This window comes from Bubalus kerabau, chromosome 2, assembly GCF_029407905.1.
Source record: "Bubalus kerabau isolate K-KA32 ecotype Philippines breed swamp buffalo chromosome 2, PCC_UOA_SB_1v2, whole genome shotgun sequence".
Classification (NCBI taxonomy): Eukaryota; Metazoa; Chordata; class Mammalia; order Artiodactyla; family Bovidae; genus Bubalus; species Bubalus kerabau.
This window is the reverse complement of record NC_073625.1, coordinates 96,694,820-96,721,155: the sequence shown is the minus strand read 5'-3', so window position 1 is coordinate 96,721,155 and position 26,336 is coordinate 96,694,820. Positions and strand designations below refer to the sequence as shown.

General features: G+C 36.9%; 1 protein-coding gene across 15 annotated transcripts in view; it reads left to right on the top strand.

The window, feature by feature from the left end:
* CBLB (Cbl proto-oncogene B) overlaps positions 1–26,336 on the top strand; it is a 225,981-nt gene that overhangs the window by 185,666 nt on the left and 13,979 nt on the right. For 10 of the 15 annotated variants that reach the window (XM_055568026.1, XM_055568042.1, XM_055568029.1 and 7 more), the window contains 5 exons: positions 9,312–9,458; positions 13,527–13,624; positions 13,738–13,869; positions 16,573–16,713; positions 23,692–23,811. In XM_055568026.1, coding sequence (XP_055424001.1) covers positions 9,312–9,458; positions 13,527–13,624; positions 13,738–13,869; positions 16,573–16,713; positions 23,692–23,811 — 638 coding nt within the window. The remainder of the gene's footprint in view (positions 1–9,311; positions 9,459–13,526; positions 13,625–13,737; positions 13,870–16,572; positions 16,714–23,691; positions 23,812–26,336) is intronic. The other 5 variants (XM_055568032.1, XM_055568040.1, XM_055568033.1 and 2 more) reach the window with 3 other exon arrangements.

Here is a 26,336-nt window from a genome sequence, read left to right as displayed (position 1 = left end):
CCAATAAGCAAAGCTATTATTATGGGTATTAATGGAATAATTACTTCAGGTAAGATAATGTTCTGAAATGCTGAGGAATATCATTTTTTAGAAGAATATTCTTTTGTTTCTTGTCCTTTATAAATAGACCTTTTGTACTTTTGACTTACTAAGCTTTTAAATACACAATATTAAATTGAATCAATATTACTTCATAGTTTTGTAAGAAAGGTTTTTTGTTGTGGGAGGTGGCGGTGTTGATCATTGTTATAGATTTTTTTCTAAACAGATAAGGTGCTAATGTTTTCAGTTCAGTTCAGTCGCTCAGTCGTGTCCGACTCTTTGCGATCCCATGAACCGCAGCACACCAGGCCTTCCCTGTCCATCACCAACTCCCAGAGTCCACCCAAACCCATGTCCGTTGAGTCGGTGATGCCATCCAACCATCTCATCCTCTGTCGTCCCCTTCTCCTCCCGCCCTCAATCTTTCCCAGCATCAGGGTCTTTTCAAATGAGTCAGCTGTCCGCACCAAGTGGCCAAAAGTATTGGAGTTTCAGCTCAAACATCCATCCTTCCAATGAACACCCAGGACTGATCTCCTTTAGGATGGACTGGTTGGATCTCCTTGCAGTCCAAGGGACCCTCAAGAATCTTCTCCAACACCACAATTCAAAAAGCTCAGTGAATAGTTTTGCCTTACTATTCTGTTTCATTCAGTTGCATGTACTGACTGGAGATTCAGAGTCAATTAGGTAAAGTCGCACCCTCATTGGAATTTGTGGTCTAGTTAGGGAGAACAGCAAGTAAACAAATAACCATAGTATATTGTCAGGCTGTGGTAAGTGCTGGAAGGAAAAATAAACCAGGGAAAGAGATAAATAGTGATAAGGAAGGTTTATATTTTGGTTGAGGTCATCGGGAAAGGTAATACTGAACAGAAACCTGAAAGAAGGCAGCAAGCATTGAGGCTGTCAGGGTGAAGAGCATAAAGGGGTAGAACTCAAGTACAAAACAGTGAAGCAGGTGAATCCCTTTGGCATATCTGGAGAAGAGCAAGAGGGACAGGAGGGCTGAAGTTGAGTACAGTAGACAGGAGCTAAATCATATATTGCCTTTAAGGTCATGAGAGAACTCTGGTTTGATAAGTTTTAGGAGCCATTAAGGGTTTTGATCAGTGTTGTGACTTGATGCTGGTTTGTGTGTTTAAAGAGTTTCACTCGGTGCTATGTGAACCGTCTTTAGGACAGCAGAAATGGGAGCAGAGAGACCAGTGAGAGTGTAGTCAGTCGGAAGTCATCTGATGCGGTGAACCAGTAAGAGATGGCCAGGGCTTTGACTAGAATGATGGTGATGGAGTTACATGGCCCACCATCCAAGAGTACCTGTTAATAAATTGGATGTCTGTGAGGTATGATAAATCAGGGATGATTCTTATATAGGTTTTTTCATTAAAGAAACTGAGTGAATGGGTTGGTGCCATTTATCAGATGGAGGGAGACTGGAGAAGGAGCAGGTGTGGGTAGGGGGCAAAGGTCGTAAATTTAAGACTTAAGGATTTGTTGAGTTTCAGGTGCCGATTACACACACATGTCCAAACAGTGATGCTGAGGGGACAGTTGGACATACTATTGAGGCTTTAAACTTTATATTATATATAAGCAAATTCATGGGAGAAGGGATATTTTTGTTTTGTTTTGCTTGGTTTTGACTGGGGAGTTAAAAACAGAGAAGAAATTAATAAGCCACAGGAGCTATTAAAGCAAACATCACATTGTAATTTTTAAAAGCTTAAGGGAAAGAAGCTTGATGGAAATTTTTCATCTTATATATGGTGCGTAGCAGGCTTCATTGTTTATAGTTAACGGCAAAAGAACAGGAAAACATGTTCTGTTATTGTTCACTTGAGGATCTGTGTAGACAGTATGCATGTCACTTTTACCTTAATCCTGTTTATATTTAACGATAAGAAATTAATTTCATTGATTTACAGATAAGAAAAGACGGTAGAAAACTTTAGATGGAAGATCAAGATGTAATTAGCAGCTACTCTTTTCTTAACCCTAGTGAATGAACAGTGATGCTCTCTTGTTAATTTTTGAACCTGCTTTTATTCAAGTAAAAATATTTTCAATATTTGTCAAGATGATACATTAGTATTGTTTCATTTTTGTTTGCTTTGTCTTGGGTAGATGGAAAGGTGCACTGTTATTGAAGATGGCAGTTCTTTGTAAGTTACAATCGACCTAATGTGTAAGGAATGGTATCACTGGGTCCTTCTCTTCAGTTTGTTCACAATGAATGCTGTGGCATTCTCTCATTGATGTATTACATAGAAATGCGTGTTCATTTGGTTTTAACCTACTGATACAACTCAGTATTTGAAACTCAGACTTTATTTTTTCTGCATATTCCTATTGATTTATAAATTTTGTTCACATCTCCTGCAAAGCAGCTTGACCATCCTAACATATGTTTTTTAATGTTTTGTGGTGGATCCCTAAAACCTACTTGTTGGGACAGTGATGAAAAGAATTGAGGGCTGCAAGTATATCATTTTAAACTAATCTCAACAGAAAGAGAATATGTGGAAAAGGTAAAAAACACTATGGATATTATCTTTCTCCTTTTTATTTTAGTTTTATAATATCTAAATTCATACAGTATTGTTATCTCTCTCATCCTTTGAGGTTAAAATGACATTTGGAGGATGGCTATAATCTGGGTGTGGGAATGCCACTAATTTCACTAATTTTTCATTTTCTCTGAGTGAAAGCTAAGATGAAAACTGGTATTAACATTAATCCCAGTAGTCTGACAAATTTACTTATAATTTACTATACAACTGATTTATGCTCACAAATAATTAGAAGCCTTAGACAGAAATGTGAGCCACTACATTCTATTTAAATATACAATCTAAACTATATTCCTCATACTGTCTTTTTTTGCCCCACAGCGGCATAGTTTATCATATATTCTCCATTTCCCCATGAATATATTGATCCGTTCATAGAGAAGGCTAATACAGTTATGTGAAGTTTAAAAATAAAATAAAATTAAAAAAAAAAAAATAAAAAAAAAAAAAAAAGAATGAGATTTTTGTTTTCACATTAAGCACAGGCATCTTGACGTATTCCACCACATTCAAACATTTCTTGTTTCTGTCAACATTTCTCTGTAGGCTTAAATACAATTAGATAAGTAATTTGAAAGCCAGTAGGGATATTAAGCATATTTGTGAAAGATGCCTATCTGCAATATTTTAAATGAGTTAAAGTGAATTTACAAACTTCAAATGAAAATTTTCCAGTTGTTAAAGCATAATTTTCATACAGTAAAATTCGCCCTGCTTTATTAGTGTACAGTTTTGTGAGTTTTGGCAAATTCTGAGTCATGTATTCACCACCACAGTTCAGAACAGTTCCTCACTCCAAAAAAATCCCCCAGGCCCTGTGTCAATTTCTTCGATTACCCAAACCCATGGAAATTATCAATCTGATTTGTGTCCATATAGTTTGCTTTTTCCAGAAGGTCATATAAATAGAATCATACAGTTATAGTCTCTTTTGAGTTTGGCTTCTTTCTACTTAGCACAGGGAATTTGACATTCATCCAAGCTGTCAAGCGTATCAATAGCTTGTTTCTTTTTTATTGTCCAGAGTAGGTATTCCATTGTAAAACACACTGTGGTTTATCCATCCCTCTACTGAGGGACATTCGAGTTGTCTCAGTTCAGTTCAGTTGCTCAGTCGTGTCCGACTCTTTGCCACCCCGTAAATCGCAGCACGCCAGGCCTCCCTGTCCATCACCAACTCCTGGAGTTCACCCAAACTCATGTGCATCGAGTCAGTGATGCCATCCAGCCATTTCTAGTTATTGGCAATTATAAGTAGTGACACTTTTAATATCATTGTGAAGTTTTTAATGTTCAACATTGTTATTAGAAGACTAGATTCTCAAAAAAAAAAAGTTTTCCAAATATTTATCTTCTTGATTTCTAAAACAGTCCTTTTGAAGTGTTAGGAATGAATATTGAGCCTGGATAAATTAACTTAAAAATTAATTTAAGATTTGTTTCTCCAACTTAAAAGCAAGTTAGTTAAAGTGTTTATACTTAAGGCTTACATTTGGCCTAATAATATACCGCCCTGATTCTTCTTGATGTCATAAAAAGAATCTTCAAAATTAGTATGTATGTTTATAGAGCACACTCTGAGATGCTGGGGAAATGGCTTACAGGTGGCACATATGTAATCCTCATTTCAAATACAGCTGGATTATGTGTCACCACTTTGCTGGGCTGTGATTTCTTTGAGTTGGGTGTTTTCTCTCTCAGGACCAGGATAATTAGTATAAGACCTATGGACTAAGGTATATCCCAGGCTCTGAATATTGAACTTTAATAAAATATATTTTTTAAAACCTTGCCTTAAGAGATTATTAAAGCTTGTTACATGTGGAAAATAAGCAAAATAATATATTTCAAACATTTTCTACATTATAAAGGGATGCTAAAAATAGCTTTCTTTCCCATAACAGTTTGGTCATGTATCTCTCTACTAGCCTCTCATTCTTTTTGTCTGAAAGCCGTGAGTGCTCTGGGACACACCACGCCAGATCTTGGTTGACTCAGGGTCTACCCTTAAGCATTTTGCAGTTAAGACAGAAAAAGAAGGAAGACATAGATGACTATATGGAAAACACAGTGTCAGTGAATGAACATTTACTAAATACATATAATAGAAAAGATTAAAGTTCAAAGAAAGTTACTGTTTTGTGGGGCAATGTCACAGGAGGTTCATCTATAAACAGTAAAGATGGATGTTCCTACTTTGCTTTGGTTCTGGAAAAGCTAATGAACTAATCAAGGTATCAGGAACTGCTCAAATGAAGGGAAAAAAGTACTTGGTAAGGGTGATGTTTGAGGTATAAGTTATATAGGTAAAGCCAAAGGGCTATGCAGACGGTCACCCCTCTGATTATATACCTCTGAAATCAGGAATGTCGAAGGCTGTAGAGGAGTGTATCTGTGAGCCTTCAGTTCAGAATGTAAAAATCACTAAGAAAAGCATTAGAAAATATATTGTTGTTCTGTTTCAGGTGTGCACATGCAGAAAGTGGATGTATTTCTCACTAAAGGTTTAAATAGCACATGCTGAATTTAACAAGAGGTGCAGGCTGTGGGAAGGATGGTTATGTATCTTCAATACTGTGTGTCTTTGTGCATTACCAGTGTATTAACTCAGAAATGACAGCCACAGTGCAAAACACTCTGTGAATGTATGATGATCATATAAAGGGAATGAAGTACTGGCTGTAAATGGAAGGATGGTTTACTTGGCAGCTTTAACTTGGAACCAGCCAAATAAAATTGCTCTGTTTTATTCCTTTGGTATCCTAAAAATTTCCCATGAGCTAAATCAATGAGTAAACTCTCCCCCATGTCACATAAATTATTTTCTCTACTACCAGAAGTAAACATACATGATAGTTATCAAAAGTTCTTAAACTTAATTTTACCAGTTACCTGATTGCAAGTAAAATTGAACCTATATTTTAAATGAGTTTTTGAAGGCAAAAAAACACAAAATTCCCCAAATAATTACAAATAGTGTAATAATTTTCATAAATTGAGATTTCTTTTGTGGTATTTTATATACAATAAAATTTTATAGACAAATTTACAGACAGATTTTATATGAAAATTATCTATTTGTACCTTTCTCATTTTATTAATATTTTAATGTTCAGTTCAGTTCAGTCGCTCAGTCGTGTCCGACTCTTTGCGACCCCATGAATCGCAGCACACCAGGCCTCCCTATCCATCACCAACTCCCGAAGTTCACTCAGACGTCCATTGAGTCAGTGATGCCATCCAGCTATCTCATCCTCTGTTGTCCCCTTCTCCTCCTGCCCCCAATCCTTCCCAGCATCAGAGTCTTTTCCAGTGAGTCAACTCTTCGCATGAGGTGGCCAAAGTACTGGAGTTTCAGCTTTAGCATCATTCCTTCCAAAGAAATTTTAATTTTAATTTTATTGGAGTATAATTGATTTGTAGTGATGTGTTATTTTCAGGTGAACAGACTAATTCAGTTATATATACATACATCTGTTCTTTTTTAGATTCTTTTATTAACACTTTATTTTTTAGAGCCATTTTGATTCACAGCAATATTCAGGAGAAGGTACAGATATTTTCTGTATAACCCCCACACGTGCCTGAAAGTGTTAGTCAGATGGTCGTGTCCAACTCCTTTGCAATCCTATGGACTGTAGCCTGCCAGGCTTATCTGTCAATGGAATTCTCCAGGCAAGAATACTGGAGTGGGTAGCCATTCCCTTCTCCAAGGGACCTTCCCGACCCAGGGGTAGAACATGGGTCTCCTGCATTGCAGTGAGATTCTTTTACCGTCTGAGCCACCAAGGAAGCCCCTACACATGCCTACCCATCTTCATTTTCAATGACCTTCAACATAGTGGTCAGTCAGTTCAGTCGCTCAGTCATGTCCGACTCTTTGCAACCCCATGAATCGCAGCACGCCAGGCCTCCCTGTCCATCACCAATTCCTGGAGTTCTCCAAAACTCATCTGCATCAAGTCATTGATGGCATCCAGCCATCTCATCCTCTGTCGTCCCCTTCTCCTCCTGCCCCCAATCCCTCCAAGCATCAGGGTCTTTTCCAATGAGTCAACTCTTCGTATGAGGTAGCCAAAGTACTGGAGTTTCAGCTTTAGCATCATTCCTTCCAAAGACATCCCAGGGCTGATCTCCTTCAGAATGAACTGGTTAGATCTCCTTGCAGTCCAAGGGACTCTCAAGAGTCTTCTCCAACACCACAATCCAAAAGCATCAATTCTTCGGTGCTCGGCTTTCTTCACAGTCCAACTCTCACATCCATACATGACCACTGGAAAAATCATAGCCTTGACTAGATGGACCTTTGTTGACAAAGTAATGTCTCTGCTGGAATAGTATTCTTATATATTGGCTTATTTTTAATTAGAATATTAAATTGATATAAAAAGTCTGCATTAAAAATACAATAAAGAAGAGAAATAAAGTCTATTTAGAACTTTATTAAGATGGTGATGAGTGGGATATCAGGATATCCAGGCCTTTTTTTGGATTTAGATATGAAGCAAATGCCACTCAAAGACTTTCCTTAAAATATATTTAAGTTAACTCTCTACAACTAGTTGGATAGCTCAGTTGGTAAAGAATCTGCCTGCAATGCGGGACACCTGGGTTCGATCCCTGGGTTGGGAAGATCCCCTGGAGAAGGGAAGGGCTACCCACTCCAGTATTCTGGCCTAGAGAATTCCATGGACTATATAGTCCATGGGGTCACAAAGAGTCAGACCCAACTGAGTGTCTGAAACACTTCACTCCACAGTAGGTTTTAGCAGTAAAATATTAGATGCCCTTTGCTTTTCATTTTCTTCAGGATACTCCATCTATTGATTTGCAGCTAAACAGTGCGGGGTTGGGGGGGAACTACCTTGATTAAATTCTTTATCATTGAAGATAAAATCAAACATCCAGATTTGATTTCAAAAATTGTCCATTCTTATGTGATAGTACACTGCTTCTTTGAAAACTCTTAAATCTTTAGAATTAAGCTGGAACAAGCAGAACATTCCTGACATTAATGAGTTTTGAATATTTGGTCAACAAATCTTTTTCTTTTATATGATATATGCCTCAATTTCCTAGGGAAAAAAAATTCATTGTTCATGAAAGTATGTTAGGACATAGAAAGTATGTGGACTTTTTTATTTCTTTTGCTAACAGAACCCTTTCTGGCCGTTGTGTTAGCTAAATTTATATCCATGTTTATAAGAATTTGTGAAAAGTTAATGTTTGAAATCCCTGCACTAATTCCCATCAGATCACCATTTCGCAGTCTGTGTACTCAATGGCCTTCATTTGGGATGTACATCTTTCTAGGTTACACCGTGGTAGGTGTAACCCTTAGGCTATTAGCCTGTGCTCTGGCTGGTGACAGTGGACTCCTGTCACTGCATCACTGTGCTTTCATTTCACCCTGAACTGTCATTTTGAATCCCAAGGTCGCTCAAACAAACAAGAATTCAAAAATCAGTATTGAAAAAGTCTTCAAAGACGGGCAAAAATAGACTTGAAAATTCATCTCTGAACTTCCTAGAGACTCTGATATATGGTTGAAATTTGAGAACCTTTAGGTTTTTCAGAATGTCTTCTTTTAATGGGCAGGGAGAAAAAGCCTTAAAGTTGTTTTCATTCAAACTAGTAAGGAGAAATAAAAATGAAAAAATTGTTTGTTTTAATGGCTCAAATACCAAAGGCCTCTTGCTCCCTCTACAGAAGGTGTTGCAAAATTGCAGTCACAAAGATTTAAAAAAAAAAAGACATTAACAGGTTTATCTTGAGGTTCATGATTCACAAAATGTTTTGGATCCATATGTACCTCCAGTCTTGCAAACTGGTTGGGTGTCCTAAAGTTTGTCACAGTAGGTTTCTGTGCTTCTACTTTGGTGTTTTTAATTGGTGTCAGCAAGGGTTTAGAGTAAACTCCATTAATAATAACTGTTAAAAAAAAAATACTTTTTTCTGGGCTTGTTAATTGACTTTGTTTATTTACTCACATGAATGAGTAAAATGCTTGAAAAAATTTCTTTTTAGGTAATTGTTTTACATATTTTCATTCTTTTTTATATAGCCAGGAAATTTGCACCATGAAAACAATGGACTCCACTTAAAGACTTAAGTTCTTTTATTATCTACTTCTAATTGTCCCAGTCATTTTTAGATCTTAGTTGTTTTTGGGGCAAAAATTAACAATCTGAATTGTAACTTCGCAGGAGAAAGAACTGTTTCATTAGTGAAACTGTATTTTTTTTCAACTGTACGTAATACAGGAGACTGAAAGTTGACCTATAAATACTTAATGTATAAAACAACCATCTATGCATATATATCATCTTAATTTATAAATTTAAGTTGAAACAAAATTAATATTTTACTAACTTTGATGTAAATAGTTTTATGCCTTCACTTACAACTCCAGGACCTTTTCATTTTATTTGATAGGTTACTGGTTTCTCTTATTGTGCCATTTTGAAGTTATAAGTATGAAAATGCTTTTATTTCACCAATAGGGTCTTAACAAAAGATTAAAAATCCTTTTCATTTGTATTTAGTATAAGAATAGCCCTTAGGATGTTACCCTGTAATTAAAAAATGAACCCAAGTGACAACATAGATTCTTTGATTTAAATAGGTCACATCAGAGTTGCCTGTCCTAAAGTATTATGCTAAAACTAGACTGGATTTTTTTTTCCACTCTGGTAGGTGTACTGGTCCACTAGCAAATTCCCTTTCAGAGAAAACAAGAGACCCAGTAGAGGAAGATGACGATGAATACAAGGTTCCTTCATCCCATCCTGTTTCCTTGAGTTCACAACCATCTCATTGCCATAATGTAAAACCTCCTCCTAGGTAAGACTATGGGCCATTTTTTGTCACCTCACATCTGGATAAGCATTATCATTTATGGTATTTGTTTTTAAACTGAATCGCATCTGTCTACTGAAAAACCTTTTATTTCTTGCTCAAAACCTCTTCCACCTATAATACTGTTTTTCTCCATGACTTTCAGAGAAAACAAAATGATGCAGATTTCTAATTAACTAGGAAGCCCTCTGACTAAATTAGTTGACTAAAAGTCTGAGGGAATAATTTGTTGCCCACCTCCACAAAAAACAAATTATACTCTAGTAAAACTTTGCTGTAGGTTACATATAGTGGTGATTTTCATGGATTTTCAAAAGTAAGCTATTTTCAGTGCTTTTTATCACTTCTAAGCACATATCTCATGAAGAAATGCTGTTGCTTAGAAACTAAGTTATTATACCAACCTTCTTAGAATTTTTCTTTATGATATAAGGACTAGTATAACATATTTATTTTCCTTCTTGGTGTGCTACCTGCTTCAGAGCTCGAAGAATTGAAACAAATTATTTCACGTAACTATTTTTATCAGGTACTATTTTACTTTCCCTTGGATTAAACAAGCATGTGAGGAATAGTGTTTGGCTTTCTTTTCTTCTTGTCAGCTATTTATTCTTCCTCCTTTGGAGACAGCCTCGGTCTTTGTTATTAAAAATGGGTGGTGTGTATCAAAATATTAGATTGTCTTTATGATTCTTCATTTATATAATTGAATTAGTAAATCATAATCTAATAATATTTCACTCTTTTTTTTTTTTTTTTTTTTTTACATCTGACGTATTAACATTCAGTGAATGCTGTCATGTCTGACTATTTGTGACCCCATGGACTATAGCCTGCCAGGCTCCTCTGTCTGTGGGATATTCCAGGGAAGAATACTGGAGTGGGTAGCCATTTCCTTCTCCAAATATATTTAGTACTCAAGAAGTCAAATTTCAGTTTCAAACTTCTTTCCTGAGCTCCAGTTTTCTTTGTATAATTACATCCCTGGAGCGCTGCCTGGTGTATACAGAAGAGGGCTCAGCTACTGCTCATATCCCAGCCTTCTTGCCTTGCAGTATCTCTTTATTGACTGAGGAATAGGAGAGCTGTTGAACACTTCAGTCATCTGTGTCATCTTTACTTGTGTGCCATTTCTTTTTGAGGTCAAGTCAGTCAACAGAGTGTTTTATGAGTGGAGTGTTCCTTTCTTTCCAGAAGAAATATCTAAAAAAAATGTTTTGATGCCTTTCTTCAAGTATTGTACTATAATACTTGGAAAAAGAGAAGCAAATTTCCATTTAAAGCATAGATCTGCCTTAATGAATTACATGGTTAGAATTTTCACAATTCAGCACTCTGCACAATTATTAACCAGGGTTATTAACACTTAGCCGTCCAGCGCTTCATATTTCAAAGTGTTATTTGCTCAGTCATGTATTTTGTGACCCTATGGACTGTTGCCCGCCAGGCTCCTCTGTCCATGGGATTCTCTAGGCAAGAATACTGGAGTGGGTTGTCGTTCCGTCCTCCAGGGATTATTCCTGACTCAGGGATCAAACCCAGGTCTCCCACATTGCAGGCAGATTCTTTACCATCAGAGCTTAGAAGAACCTGGGTTGGGATGATCCCCTGGAGAAAGGGGATGGCTACCCATGCTAGTATTCTTGCCTGGAGAATCCCATGGACAGAGGAGCCTGGTGGGCAATAGTCCATGGGGTCACAAAGAATAGGACATGACTGAGCGACTAACACTTTCACTTTCACATTTCACACTGAAAACCAAAGTGTTCTTTTGCAGATTGCTGGCCTTAAGGGCATTTATTGGTAAAACAATATCATTGAGAAGACAGAGAAATAACTGAGAGATAATAATTTATTATGTTGCTGCTGCTAAGTCGCTTCAGTTGTGTCCGACTCTGCGACCCCATAGACGGCAGCCCACCAGGCTCCCCCATCCCTGGGATTCTCCAGGCAAGAATACTGGAGTGGGTTGTCATTTCCTTCTCCAATGCATGAAAGTGAAAAGTCAAAGTGAAGTTGCCAGTCGTGTCCGACCCTCAGCGACCCCATGGACTGCAGCCCACCAGGCTCCTCCGTTCATGGGATTTTCCAGGCAAGAGTACTGGAGTGGGTGCCATTGCCTTCTCCGAATTTATTATGTTAGAAGAGCCATATGTCTACTGCTCTTATTAGAGAAAAAAGTTATTCCTTAACATCAAATATCTACTGTTAAAATTTTCAGTTCCCTTGGCTCTTAAAAATTTGTAGTAATTTTAAAAACTGAAATAAGATGAGATTTTGTTTTTGGTCTCCTTGGGATCTCACTTTTTTTCATCACTGGGTAAGTAAGGGGTGTAATTTTAAGACTTTAAATTTTAATTGTCACATCATATTGGATGAGACTTTTGGTGACAGGCCTCTGAAATCCTGAAAATAAATTTGATTTATGACTACCATTACCATCTTTCTCCAGTTATAGAGAAATAATAAATGTTGATAATCCCTAAATTTAATTGAAGTGAATTTTTTATTTAATTGTTCTTGAGAGCTGATGGATGAAGTATCTTCTTAGGTCCTGTACAAAACACTCTAAACTTAGACACCTTTCTTTCTGCATTTTTCCTCTCTTTGGAATATCAGGAGAAGTAAATTGTCAATATATAGAAAATGTTAAACTGTAGATGAATAATTCAGGTTCAGTAAAAATCCATCATTTTATGAAAATACATAGTAACTATTTTTAAATGAACCATCTCTGTCCCCTTAAAGAGATGTGGCCACCAGAGAGAAAGGAAGTGAATTTCAGATGAAGCACTTTGCAATAACTATTCAAATGTCCAATATCTCCTCCATTATATATGTACTTTTACTTTGCCCCAAGAATTCGGAGTAAATTGAGGAAAAGTAAAATGTAAACTCTGCTTTCTGTAGCTCTTTGTGAGCAGATAGTCTGCTGCACAGTTATATTCTGAAGACAAAATAAGCCCAGTGCTTCTCTTCCTGTGCCTTGGACTTATCCATTGTGTTCAGTTTGATTCCAAAGCATTAAAGCCAACAACAAAAATACCTGTTTAGTAAGTATTGTCCTTTTAGAGACACCCAGATTAAAATATTTGTTGTATACCCAAGGCCTTTGCTAAAGTCATTTTTCTACTTGACAGAAATACCAGAGTTTTGTTCATGGCAATGGTGAAATTATGCCCCAGGCTCTAGTTCTTTGAAAATGCCTATCTGAATTTTCATGGACTTGCTGAATATTTAATAATTCTCCTTCCTTGATAATTCCCTGATAGCTCAGTTGGTAAAGAATCCGCCTTCAAGGCAGGAGACCCCAGTTCGATTCCTGGGTCGGGAAGATCCGCTGGAGAAGGGATAGGCTACCCACTCCAGTATTCTTGAGCTTCCCTGGTGGCTCAGCTGGTAAAGAATCTGCCTGCAATGTGGGAGACCTTGGTTCGATCTCTGGGTTGGGAGGATCCCCTGGAGAAGGGAAAGGCTACCCACTCCAGTATTCTGGCCTGGAGAATTTCATGGACTGTATAGTCCATGGGGTCACAAAAAGTCGGACACAACTGAACGACTTTCAGTTTCTTTCCTTTCTTGATAGGTTTCCGGTTTTTATAAGGAAAGCTTAAATTACAGAAATATAAATACACTGTTAAGTATCACTAATCAATAATGAAGTCACTGGGACTTTTAAATATTTTTGCCTGCATATTACATTTTTTTTCTTCAAAAACTTGATAATATGGAAATCTTCCAAAATTATATATTAATTCCACAAGTGTGTTTAGGGTATGAACAGTTTTGTGGCCCTTCTAATTATTGGTTGCAGTTTTTTTTAAAAAAAGATTGTCTTCTATGGAATATTTACTTCTGCTTTGTAAAAGTATTTGAGTAATAGTATGTAGATAACATTACCTGCACTTTTTCCAGAAAAGTCAATTAATTATATTTATTTTCCAACTTTATCATATGAGCAAGGTTGCTGGTTCCCATCATCTCCACCCCCAAATGACTTTTAAATGGAAAGCAATGACCCTTATGATTTTTGTCCTTTGATTTCCGCTCTAGATCTTGTGATAACGGTCACTGTATATTGAATGGAACACATGGCACATCCTCAGAGATGAAGAAATCAAACATCCCTGAGTTAGGCATATATTTAAAGGGTATGTATAAAACATTCTCTTTGTATTCTACATCTTAATGGTCAGAATTTAAAGGCAAAATTCCATGCCATTGTTGTACTGAAGATACATTAAGATTTTGTGTTATCCTCTAGGAGATGTTTTTGATTCAGCCTCTGATCCAGTGCCATTGCCACCTGCCAGGCTTCCAACTCGGGACAATCCAAAGCATGGTTCTTCACTCAACAGGACGCCCTCTGATTATGATCTTCTCATCCCTCCATTAGGTTGAAACCTTTAAAACAATTTCAAACAAACCACTCTGCCATCTCTTTCAATTAACATCTGAATTATCAGAATTCAGGGTTCAATGCAATGCAGACTTGTTGGGTTCTGAAACTGTCTGAATTAGAATGCAGATTAGAATCTCCAGGTGATGGTGGCTCTCGAGTTCCTGTGACCATTATTCCACGTAGATGATTGAAACAGTGGTGTAAGTAGCGGGCATCGGTCAGGCTTTTATCAAGTTGTCTCTTCATGTAAAACATCTTCTGAGGGCACTGTTCATTCCTTCAGGTGCTTGTGCTTCTTATGGATTTGGAGTATTCTTCTGAGATTCTCTTGAAGTACAATTCTTACTGAATGTGTATTTACTTTTTCTTTCAGTATATAATGACCCATTTCCACTTAGCTAATTACATTCTGGGGAATTATGTATTTTATTGCAGAGAGCCAAAAACAAATTCTCTCTTATAATCATTACAGCTAGAAATAATCTCAGTTTGTTTCAAATTTTACTATGAAGTACACTTAATATGTGTGTGTGTATGTGTGTGTGAAGGTGCCCACAGGTGTATATGTATATAAAAGTTGTCTGGTGCAGGTGTCTATTTCATTAATTTTAGGTAGGAAGCTTCTCACCCTATTTTTAGAGGAAGACAGCTTTTAGAAGTTAAAGCTTCACAATAATGTGTCACCATAACATAAAATAATGTATGATGAAGGTTCTTTTGTGAGTTTATTTGAATTATTAGGCTACTGGAAATGAACTTTTCCATTTTTTTTCCCCCCAAAGACACCATCACCTGGTATTTCTGGTTACACAGTTGAATGTCCTGCTCCTATTCTTTCTGCAGTTGTGTGCTTTACTATCACCTACATGGATTACAAGGGCCTTCTTTACCTAGTCTTTTTCTTTTCCTCTGCTTCTTCCTCTATGCTGGTTTTTTACCTGTTACCCAAGTCTTTATGATTAGATCAGCATTGTCCTATAGAACTTTATGTGGTGACATGAAAGATCTGTTATGTATGACTGTAGAACTGAATTTTAGTTTATTTAAATATCTGTATGTAGATGGTTACTACCATATCGGACAATGCAGAGAAACATTCCAACCTTCATTTTTAAATTATTTTTAATTGGAAGGTAATTGCTTTACAGTGTTATGTTGGTTTCTGCCATTCAGCAACATATAACTCGTCCTTTGGCTCTTCATGTACATCTCATATTTTATTTATACTATTCACTCTACCTAGAAGATACCATCCTTGTATTTGATGTAGTGTAAGGTTGCTCAGTTGTGTCTGACTCTTTGCGATCCCCCAGATTGTAGCCTACCAGGATCCTCTATCCATGGGATTCTCCAGGCAAAAATACTGGAGTAGATTGCCATTCTCCAGAGTGTATTTGATGAACAAATGTTTTTGAAACCTGATATCCCAGACCTTCCTGTTCTTGGTAACACCTTGCTGAATGCCACTTGCTACCTTACTCTTCCCTCTTACAAGGCATCTCTTTCTCTCTCTGTGTGACCTATGGGACTTTCACCTCTGAATCATTTGTGAACTTTTTTTAGAACTCTATGGAATCTAAGCTCCTCAGGTCAAGGCCTTATGATTTTGATCTTCACATTATCCATGTGCCTAGCATGGTATACAGGAATATCAGGGTGGGGAAAATAATAGTAGGGGCAGATAAAGGATTTGAATAAATAAGATAGTGTGGGAGATAGCTAAAGGTTCAAATGATACTAAGAACTAAGCTCTCTCTCCTATACTTTCATATATTTTACATTAGAAAAGTTTCTCTAATGATCATTAGAGAAGATATTTGGAATATTTTTCCCAAGGCAAGCTGGATGAGTGGTGAAACCATTTGTATTTAAATATACCTTTATATTCAAGTCAATATATTTAAATCCAGAAGAATATTTATTACTATAATATGTAGGTATTTATACTCCATTTCATTCACAAGTATTTGCGATTGCTTACAGAAATACATATACTGCAATTTTATTTCTTAAACAATCAAGATGAGGAAAAATATGAATAGGAGATAGTAAGATGTGGCAAGTGAAACATAAGTAGACATAAAAATCTGCTGCAGTATTTTATAGTTAGAAAAGGCGGGAACTATGCAAATATAAGTAACTAGCTTTGGGACCACCACAAGAGTTATTTCTCTATTTAACTGTCTCTCTAGAGATATCTGGTAAGTAGAAAAAGATGATATTCCTCTACTGCAGGTACATTTTCTGTATATTTTGACAATGAAATATATGGGGAGCATTAGCTTAAATGAATTAAAATCCAGTGGAGCAAACTTTAAAAGATAATTTAAATTATTGGACATTAAATTTGTGTGCATGTAGTGATTTTCCAGTTAGACTGTGAACTCTTACTGTTACACAGAAATTCTGTTTTGATGATGTTGATCTTATAATATTTAGTTCAAACCTCCAATGTCTTAATATTACAAAGGTTACACAGCTTTTTAACAGAAAGACCTGAGAGAAAAAGTCTGCATGTGTGTGTTTGTGTGTCTGTACTTCTCTCCAGACACCCCCCACAAAATAATCAGCTCCCATTACCAAAGTTGGTCAACTGCTGTATAAACACCGCGGGTGAAGTTCTTTATAAGCAGTAAGAGAAGATTATTAGTTTTGCCTGAAGTTCTGCTGCTGATACTGACCTTTCTTTAAATGCAGGCGAAGATGCTTTTGACGCTCTGCCTCCGTCCCTCCCACCTCCCCCACCTCCCGCAAGGCACAGTCTCATCGAACATTCGAAACCTCCTGGCTCTGGCAGCCGACCATCCTCAGGACAGGACCTTTTCCTCCTTCCTTCAGGTAGGAGAGAAAACCCAAGCAAACCTTTCACGTGAAGCGAAAGTATTTCTGAGATCATACTGTCAAATAAGCATTAGTAATTCACTGCTTTCTAGCTCTCAAGCTGAAAAATCCTGGGCAGAAAATAGCAGTTGGGTGGGTTTGTCAGTTGTTTGGTTTATTGCCAAAAGGATTTTTAAAAATGGTGAAAGCAACAAGGAATCACAGATTTTGGAAATGTTGCTATATGCTAGAGATAACATCTCTGTGCTACAAAAGGCATCCCTGAGAACCAGAAGGGCTCTGTGTTTGAGCTAATAGTGATGGGGACAGATTTAGACTCGCTCCTAATTCTGTGTGATATTTCTAATAACGTGTTTAAAAATTTTTACTAAATATGCTTTAGGGTCATTTTTTATTCCAAAACATAATATCTTTGTAAATTATACTGCTGTAACATTAGTAGGTATGTTTTTTTCTGAAATATCTGCATTTTATTGTTGTGTTACTGTTTTTAATGCCTCAGTGTATTTACTAAAATTATTGGTCGAGGAAAAATTAATATATAGCCTTTTGTAAATTCAAGTGAGGAGTAGAAATAAAAAGACTTAGTAAACCATCCACTTCACTAGTCAGAATTATCAGGAAAAAAAAATTCTGTTATATTGAATCTGCTGATATTAACTGTTCCAATCAGCCCTGTTGGTGATACTGTGATCTATACTCAAACGTTTGCTTCCTCAGTTTGGTTTGATTAAACATAGGATAAAGATTTTCTTTCTTAGCAACTGCTTTACATATATGTATGAGATAAATCATGAAAGCCTTTTAAGAGTACTAACTTTGTCCTTTGATCACCTACATGCTTCATAGAAAACTTTGGGATCTTAACCATTGTCATTCACCTTTTACACTTTTCTCATGGTTCTTTTTTTCAATTTGGCTTGATAATTTACAAGTTTGAGGCAGTTTGTACATATGACACACAAAATTATAGACATATAACTTGGAATATATAATAGCTTCAGTTCTAAAGGCAGTTTATGTTCAAGGAATAATTTTGAGTTTAATTTTTTGTCACTAAATACTGAATTGTCCTGTGTCACTCACCCTGTGAAATGCCTCCCTGACCTCATGGATCCCATTAATTTACTGAATGCTACTAGTCTGTGCTACATTTAAGCCCATTGAATGAAAGCTAAGTGCAGTGACTTCTTATAAAATTAAGCTTTCTAGGAATTAGAACATTTTACACACACGCTTTTACCTGTTTCAAAAGAATCAGTTGTAATATATTTCAGTTATCATAATTTCATTGTTGTGCTTTGTAAAAATCTTCAAAAATTTTTTACTCACGATTAATTACGTGAAAATGAAATTTCACTTTCATTTTCAAAATGAAAAGCCCCCTTTTTTATTAGACAGAATGAAACTGTTGTATAAACTGTTTTCTTTCATGCATAGCTTTGCTTGACTGCCAGAGAGGCTCAAGAGCAGTTATCCTTAGCCTATGGTGTGAGGCTAACATGAGACCAGAGGAGGGTCCTTTGAAATTGTTGACTCACTCTTGACCTGCTTTTGGGTTTTCCTGATGGCTCAGAGGGTAAAGAATCTGCCTGCAATGCAGGAGACCCAGGTTTGATCCGTATGTTGGGAAGATCTCCTGGAGAAGGGAACAGCTACCTACTACAGTATTAGTGCCTAGAGAATTCCATGGACAGAGGAGCCTGGCAGGCTACAGTCCATGGAGTTGCAAAGAGTCAGACACGACTGAGCAACTAACACACACACTTGACCTACTTTTATACATGGAAGTACTCTAATTCCATTCCAGATAATATTGACATCCCTTGGTACTAAATACTTGTAAGACGAAAAAAATGCAGCTTTCTTCCCCGTTTCCAGGCATTCAGTTCAGTTCAGTCGCTCAGTCGTGGCCGACTCTTTGCGACCCCATGAATCACAGCACGCAGGCCTCCCTGTCCATCACCAGTTCCCGGAGTTCACTCAGACTCACTTCCATTGAGTCGGTGATGCCATCCAGCCATCTCATCCTCTGTCGTCCCCTTTTCCTCCTGCCCCCCATCCCTCCCAGCATCAGAGTTTTTCCAATGAGTCAACTCTTCGCATGAGGTGACCACAGTACTGGAGTTTCAGCTCTAGCATCATTCCTTCCAAAGAACACCCAGGGCTTATCTCCTCTAGAATGGACTGGTTGGATCTCCTTGCAGTCCAAGGGACTCTCAAGAGTCTTCTCCAACACCACAGTTCAAAAACATCAATTCTTTGGCACTCAGCTTTCTTCACAGTCCAACTATCACATCCATACATGACCACTGGAAAAACCATAGCCTTGACTAGATGGACCTTTGTTAGCAAAGTAATGTCTCTGCTTTTCAATATGCTATCTAGGTTGGTCATAACTTTCTTTCCAAGGAATAAGCGTCTTTTGATTTCATGGCTGCAGTCACCATCTGGAGTGATTTTGGAGCCCAGAAAAATAAAGTCTGACACTGTTTCCACATCTATTTCCCATGAAGTGATGGGAGCAGATGCCATGATCTTCGTTTTCTGAATGTTGAGCTTTAAGCCAAATTTTTCATTCTCCTCTTTCACTTTCATCAAGAGGCTTTTCAGTTCCTCTTCACTTTCTGCCATAAGGGTGGCGTCATCTGCATATCTGAAATTATTGATATTTCTCCCGGCAACCTTGATTCCATCTTGTGCTTCTTCCAGCCCAGCATTTCTCATGATGTACTCTGCACAGGACAGATTTCTAGTCTGTTGCTAGTTGCTTTATGAGATCCAATGAGTCACTGTTTTTATTCATTTTTAAACCACATGTATTAGACTTCCTCTTTATCAAAAAAGTATTTTAATTGTTCTTAATGGAATATCATAGAACACGAAGGTTTCTTTCAGCTTATAAATAAGCACTTGACTATATCATTCTGCAAAGGATTAACACATTATAGTGTCTAAAAAGTGAAATAGAAAATCATAAAGTCAGTTCTTCACTCTGAATTGAACTTCCTAAAAGAATCCTTTATAAATACTAAACCAAAGTTTAACTCAGTAGTTGTAGAACCATATAAGATAAACAAAGGTGATTGCTAAATTAAAACAGATATATGAGCATTTTACTGCCATTTAAAATTTTAGATCAGTGTAATGATAAGCCTTTTCTGGCATTATGAAGATTTGGTTTCCTTGAGGAAATCAGTGTCCCTAATTAAAGACAGAGGTTAGGTATCTTCATGATGTTAAGTACCTCTTTAAACCAGCCTCTTTATTGCAGCATTCGGTGCCCTGCACACCTGAGTCAGGCCCACCGTTCCAGCCTTACAAGCCCACTGACTGCTCTATAATAGTGATTTTTAAACTACAGGGCCCAGTGTTTCTGCAAAAGAGCCTTAGGGCTCCTATACGATCAAAAAGGGGAAGTGAAGCAGGGACACAGCTCTGATGCTGCTTTTATCTGGTTTCCATTGTAGGCCTTCATGCAAGATTTCTTTTGGCAAAATAGGAATGCCCACCCCGCGATACATGAGCCATCTACTCTGGACAAGCCAGTCATATCTTAACAAAACCTGAAGAGTCCTCAAAAAAAGCTTTATGCTTTCCTGTCTACAAACCAGGGCTACTGCTAGCACATATATGCTTTTATGTGCATTACAAAAAGACATTTCTTTTGTGTTGGTGGGTTGAAATAGGCATGCCTCCCCCTGCTTCGTGCCAGAGCCAGTGCTCCAGGAACAAAGCCAAGGCTGTAGTTATGTCTGCTCATTCCCAGTACTATGTCTTTGTGCAGTGCACAAAATACACTATGTATCTGGCAGCCCTTACTGAACCTTTCTTCACTATATTCCTACCTGGAATCTTTTGAAGTCCATATCCAATCTTAAAGTCACAATTCAACTCTGAAAGCTAGCCAAACTGACTTATTAGAGATAAAGGAGAGTTTTTCACTGGGATCCAGAAATGCAATTGCATAAGTAAAGTACAGAGAAAGCTTGGATCATTAGCAACAGTTACTGGGAATGCTTTAGGGGTTTGGTTGCCTATGACCGAGGCACACCCATGACATGATTTCCGAGGGTGTTCATGCACTTTGAGGGTTGCCCTCACAGACTTCAGGTCAGAGATCCAGTGAGGCGAGGTCCTCCCTGGGGCACAGCCGGTGTGGAGACTACAATGTCTGAGTGTTGAAGGATTCATGGGGTAGAACCATGAATTGTGGTCTTGAGACCAGCAGCATCAGCATCACCTAGAAATTTGTTAAAAATGCCAATTCTTTAGACCTACTCAAGACTTACTAAATCAGAAACTCTGGGAGTAGGACCAAAAGTCTGTATTCTCACAAGCCTTTGGGGTGATTTTGATGCATGCCTAAGTTGGAGAAACCCGAGACTAGCTTATTCCTGGAGGAATGCAGCCAGCATGAGAAAGGGAAATAAAACCACACCATGTGAACTATGGTACATCAAAGGAACTGACAGTGTTTTAGCCAAGAGGATCGAAGATCTTGAATATATTAGAGTTGCCTTCAACCAATGTATTTGTGAGAGAATGATTAGATTTCTTCCATGTCTCCTCAAATGATCAAAGACTGACCAGTAGAAGAATTAGGAGTGAAAAAATGCATTCCTCTTAAGCTTCCTGAATTAATAATAGTTTGTATATCTCAGATGGGTACTGAATTCTCTAACACTGGAAGACTTAATCAGTGACAAATCACTACATATGGGGATTTTATGAATATGAGTTAAAGAGTGAGGAGTTTTGTTTCACTTCAGTAGCTCTTTAAACCCTATTACAAGCCTATCAGTTACATCTAGCATTGATAGTCTTTTAAAACTTTCAGAGTATTGGATCAATCTTTGAGATAAGTTTTGGGCAGTATCTTTGAGATAATTTGGGGGCAGTCCAGAGGAAAGATGCCATTGTTTTAACTGTTCAAATTGCCTCTTTTCCTGCACTTGAGTAAAAGATTGTAAGTATTTCAGATAGTGGGGAAAAAGAATTAAGAAAATTCCGTAATGCCTCCTCCCAGAGAAAACCTCTTGTTAGGCTTCCTTCTTGCACAGCATTATTTGATATCTATTTCTGCACTTTAAAGTGCAGAGCAAACCTTTTCCTCCCAATCTTTCCTCAGTTTTTAATAATCTCTTAAAATAAGTGTTAAAAATTTTCAATTTAGCATTACCATACTATAAATCACAGACAGTAGTGTCCTGCATTTTAGAGTAGACTAATCCCATCATGTTTATTCATTCATTTCTGAAACATTTATTACTACATATAATGATACACTGGCTATGGTATTTTCACTTTGTATGTTTTAATCCTAAGTGTGGATATAAAATTTTATTTTAGTGGATTTTTGAAGAATTTATTTTTAAAAACTATTGATTTTCAAGTTTGGTAATTATTGTGCTCTCTGTAGGAACTGTATCATATGTATTTTGCCATTGACGCAGGAACCCTTCCAACATTACAATTTGCTGCAGAAGCCCAGTTTACCCTGTCCCTGACCAGTAGCCAAACTTACCACGAAGCATCATAGTGATTCAGAATTGAATTAAATATTCATGCTATTTATGTTCACATTTTATTGTACCCAGTGACTTTTTAGATGCAATAGATTAATGGTACAATATCATACTACTGTATATTATGTAGTCTATTTATGACTCAGTAATCAGTCTGGAATCTAATATTTAGCCTTAAATAGATGATTACAAATAGCTTAGGTATATCTAACAAAACTATAAATTTACCCTTAAGGAAACAGAAAAGTTTATGTATTGTAGAAGACAGTCTGTTCTCTGACCCAATATTAAATCTGTGATGTTTTAGAATGAACAAGAACTAAAAGTAAATTTTATTGAACATTTAACTGTAAATCTTTGGAAATTTTCTGTATTTATGCAGAAATAACCATATTTGGTCCCTTTGGTTAGCCTTCCAAAATCAAAAGATTAATATTTGTTGCATGGAATTTATCTTCTTACTCCTTCCTAAAATGTTTCAGCAAAATTAATGAGGCTGATCTATTGACTTTTTAATTATTGAAAACTCAGAATCTAAGACTCATTTTAATCTCAAAATTAATGACAGCAAATTAAGTAGCCTTGGTTAGGTTAAAAAAAAAGTCTCTAGCAAAGCTAGGGATAATTATTGTATTCAAATAAGGAAAGAAAATAATGACTTCAACTCTTGCCTTACATTATCTAGTCAAACTTTAGTCTGAGTATGCATTTCCTTCTTAAATTATCAAATTCTTACATGTTTTTTAATATCAAACTCAAATGAAATTTAAAACAATGAAATATCTGTTCTTCTTTAATAGTTAACATTTTAGCCTTATGTTAGCAATACAAATTTCACAGAATTTGAATTTATGAAAAATCAGAATCTAAATTAGTTTTTTGGTAGTTAAAAATAAGTATCTATGAAGTGTAGGCTGTTTACCAAGCAGTGTGCCTGGTACCGTGTTTCTGTTAGGAGATAATAATTCAAACCAGTTGAGTATAAGATAAGGTCCCTGTCCTTTAGATGTCAAGTCCATTTTACAGATTATGTCTGCCTAATGCTTGAGAGAGGTTAATTGATATGATAATACTATAACAGGCAAAATTCAAAATCCACTTTTTCTTGTTGACTTTACAACAGTTTATATTTATTGTACAGGACAAATTGGGGCATGAAATTAAAATTAGAAACAGTTTTTATCATCAAACAATTTTACCATCAAATAAGAGATCTGAAAGATACAAAATTAGTAGTGTGCATCAGTTAGGAAAAACAGGGAAAAGCATTTTTGCCCAAGTGATGAATAAATTTGAAAATATGCAGGCAGATTAGAAATGGTTACTATCAGTCATGAAATGTTTTCTTACTTTCAAAAATTGATCTTTACAGAGAATTTCTAATTGTTTTCTTCAGCCAGTTGGCAGAGATAATAGTTTTAATCTGAAAATTATCTTTATTTTTCAGATCCCTTTTTTGATCCAGCAAGTGGCCAAGTTCCTTTGCCTCCTGCTAGGAGATTACCAGGTGAAAATGTCAAATCCAACAGAGCATCACAGGACTATGATCCTCTTCCTTCATCTTCAGGTGAGTTGGCTAATAATACTAAGCATAATACCTTACATTTGCGTAGTGCTTTTTAGAGCACCTTTCATTCATTATATAATTTAACGAGTGCTGCCAGCCTAAGAAAGTATTTTTATCACCTCTGCATTTGCTCATAAAGCATGTATTATGTGCAGAATGCCTATAGAATTGTCTCACAGAAAATATTAAACTAAGCCTTAATATTAATTTTGATCTGTCAGTAAGGCATGTTCTGTGCCTCAAAAATCTATTCATTCTCTAACTGAGCTCATGGGAAGATCCAAGGCAGCCAAATAAGTAAATATTTCATTCTCTAACTTTTGTTTTGCCTTATCAGATATGAGAAATGGGAAAGATGTCTATATACACTGAAATGTTGCATTCTCTTATTTTTCCATTAAGGAAAAAAAAAAATCTCTTTAGAATTACTATTAGCACCAGACTGTTAATTTTCAAGCTTATTTAGGGCTATCATGCAATGTTCAGCTGCCAGTCAGTAAGTGCTGGGGTGGTCAGAGTTGGTTCAGGATTTTGGTACAATGTTTCGGAAAACCCAAACTTTTTGACCAACCCAATAGAAGGATGTACCATTTCAGTAACTACAAGTCATACTCATAGCCATTATTAATGAAATGCTGCTGATCTGCTTCTTCAGGATGCCTTCCTTGACCCACCATATCTAAAATAGCTCCCCCTACTTCACACAGTCACTTTCTATTCCCTTCTTTTGCCTTATGTTTCTTAATACCACCTTCCATTAATTTGTTTGCTTGACTGTTTATCTCCTCACTCGAATATTAATGCTTTATATATTCATGATTTGGTTCACTGCTATATCTCCAAGTGTCCAGAGGAGTGCCTAGCACATATTTTTTGGATGAGTGGCTGGATACAAGGGAGGAGGGAAGAGTAACTGATAGATGTTATGCTGAACATACACATATTAAACATTAAAACAATGTATTTGTCTCACAATTAGAAGCATCAGAGGTTTTTCCTATGTAAATTTTTGTACTATATCAGTATTTTTTTAACTATATTTTGACTTTTGTTTGGAAGTACAGTTTATTTATAATATGTTACTTTCAGGTGTATAACAAAGTGTTATATAACTGAGTATATATATATGTATGTGTGTGTGTGTGTGTGTGTGTGTGTGTATCAGTTCTGTTCAGTCACTCAGTCGTGTCCAACTCTTTGCAATCCCATGGACTGCAGCCTGTCCATCACCAACTCCAGGAGTTTACTCAAACTCATGACAATTGAGTCAGTGATGCCATCCAACCATTTGTCATCCACTGTCGTCCCCTTCTCCTGCCTTCAATCTTTGCCAGCATCAGGGTCTTTTCCAGTGAGTCTGTTCTTTGTATCAGGTGGCCAAAGTACTGCAGTTTCAGCATCAGTCCTTCCAGTGAATATTCAGACTGATTTCCTTTAGGATGGACTGGTTGGATCTCCTTGCTGTCCAGTGGACTCTCAAGAGTCTTTTCCAACACCACAGTTCAAAAGCATCAATTCTTCAGCGCTCAGCTTTCTTTAAAGGCCAACTCTCAACATCCATGCATGACTACTGAAAAAACCATAGCTTTGACTAGACGGACCTTTGTGCCAAAGTAATGTCTCTGCTTTTTAATAAATTGTCTAGGTTGGTCATAGCTTTTCATCTTTTAATTTCATGGCTGCAGTCACCATCTGCAGTGATTTTGGAGCTCAAAAAAATAAAGTCTGTCACTGTTTCCCCATCTATTTGCCATGAACTGATGGGACCAGATGCCATGATCTTAGTTTTTTGAATGTTGAGTTTTAAGCCAAATTTTTCACACTCATACTTTCATCAAGAGGCTCTTTAGTTTTTCTTTGCTTTCTGCCATAAGGGTGGTGTCATCTGCATATCTGAGGTTATTGATATTTCTCCCAAAAATCTTGATTCCAGCTTGTGCTTCATCCAGTCCAGCATTTCTCATGATGTACTCTGCATATAAGTTAAATAAGCAGGGTAACAATATACAACCTTGACGTACTCCTTTCCCAGTTTGGAAACAATCTGTTTTTCCATGTTCACTTCTAACTGTTGCTTCTTGACCTGCATACAGATTTCTCAGGAGGCAGGTCAGGTGGTCTGGTACTCCCATCTCTTGAAGAATTTTCGACAGTTTGTTATGATCCACACAGTCAAAGGCTTTGGCATAATCAATAAGCAGAAGTAGATGTTTTTCTGGAACTCTCTTGTTTTGTCAGTGATTCAACAGATGTTGGCAGCTTGATCTCCGGTGCCTCTGCCTTTTCTAAACCCAGCTTGAACATCTGAAAGTTCACGGTTCAAGTGCTGTTGAAGCCTGGCATGGATAATTTTGAGCATTCTTTGCTAGCTTATGAGATAAGTGCAGTTGTGCAGTCGTTTGAGCATTCTTTGGCATTGGAATGAAAACTGACCTTTTCCAGTCTTATGGCCACTGCTGAGTTTTCCAAATGTGCTGGCATATTGAGTGCAGCACTTTCACAGCATCATCTTTCAGGATTTGAAA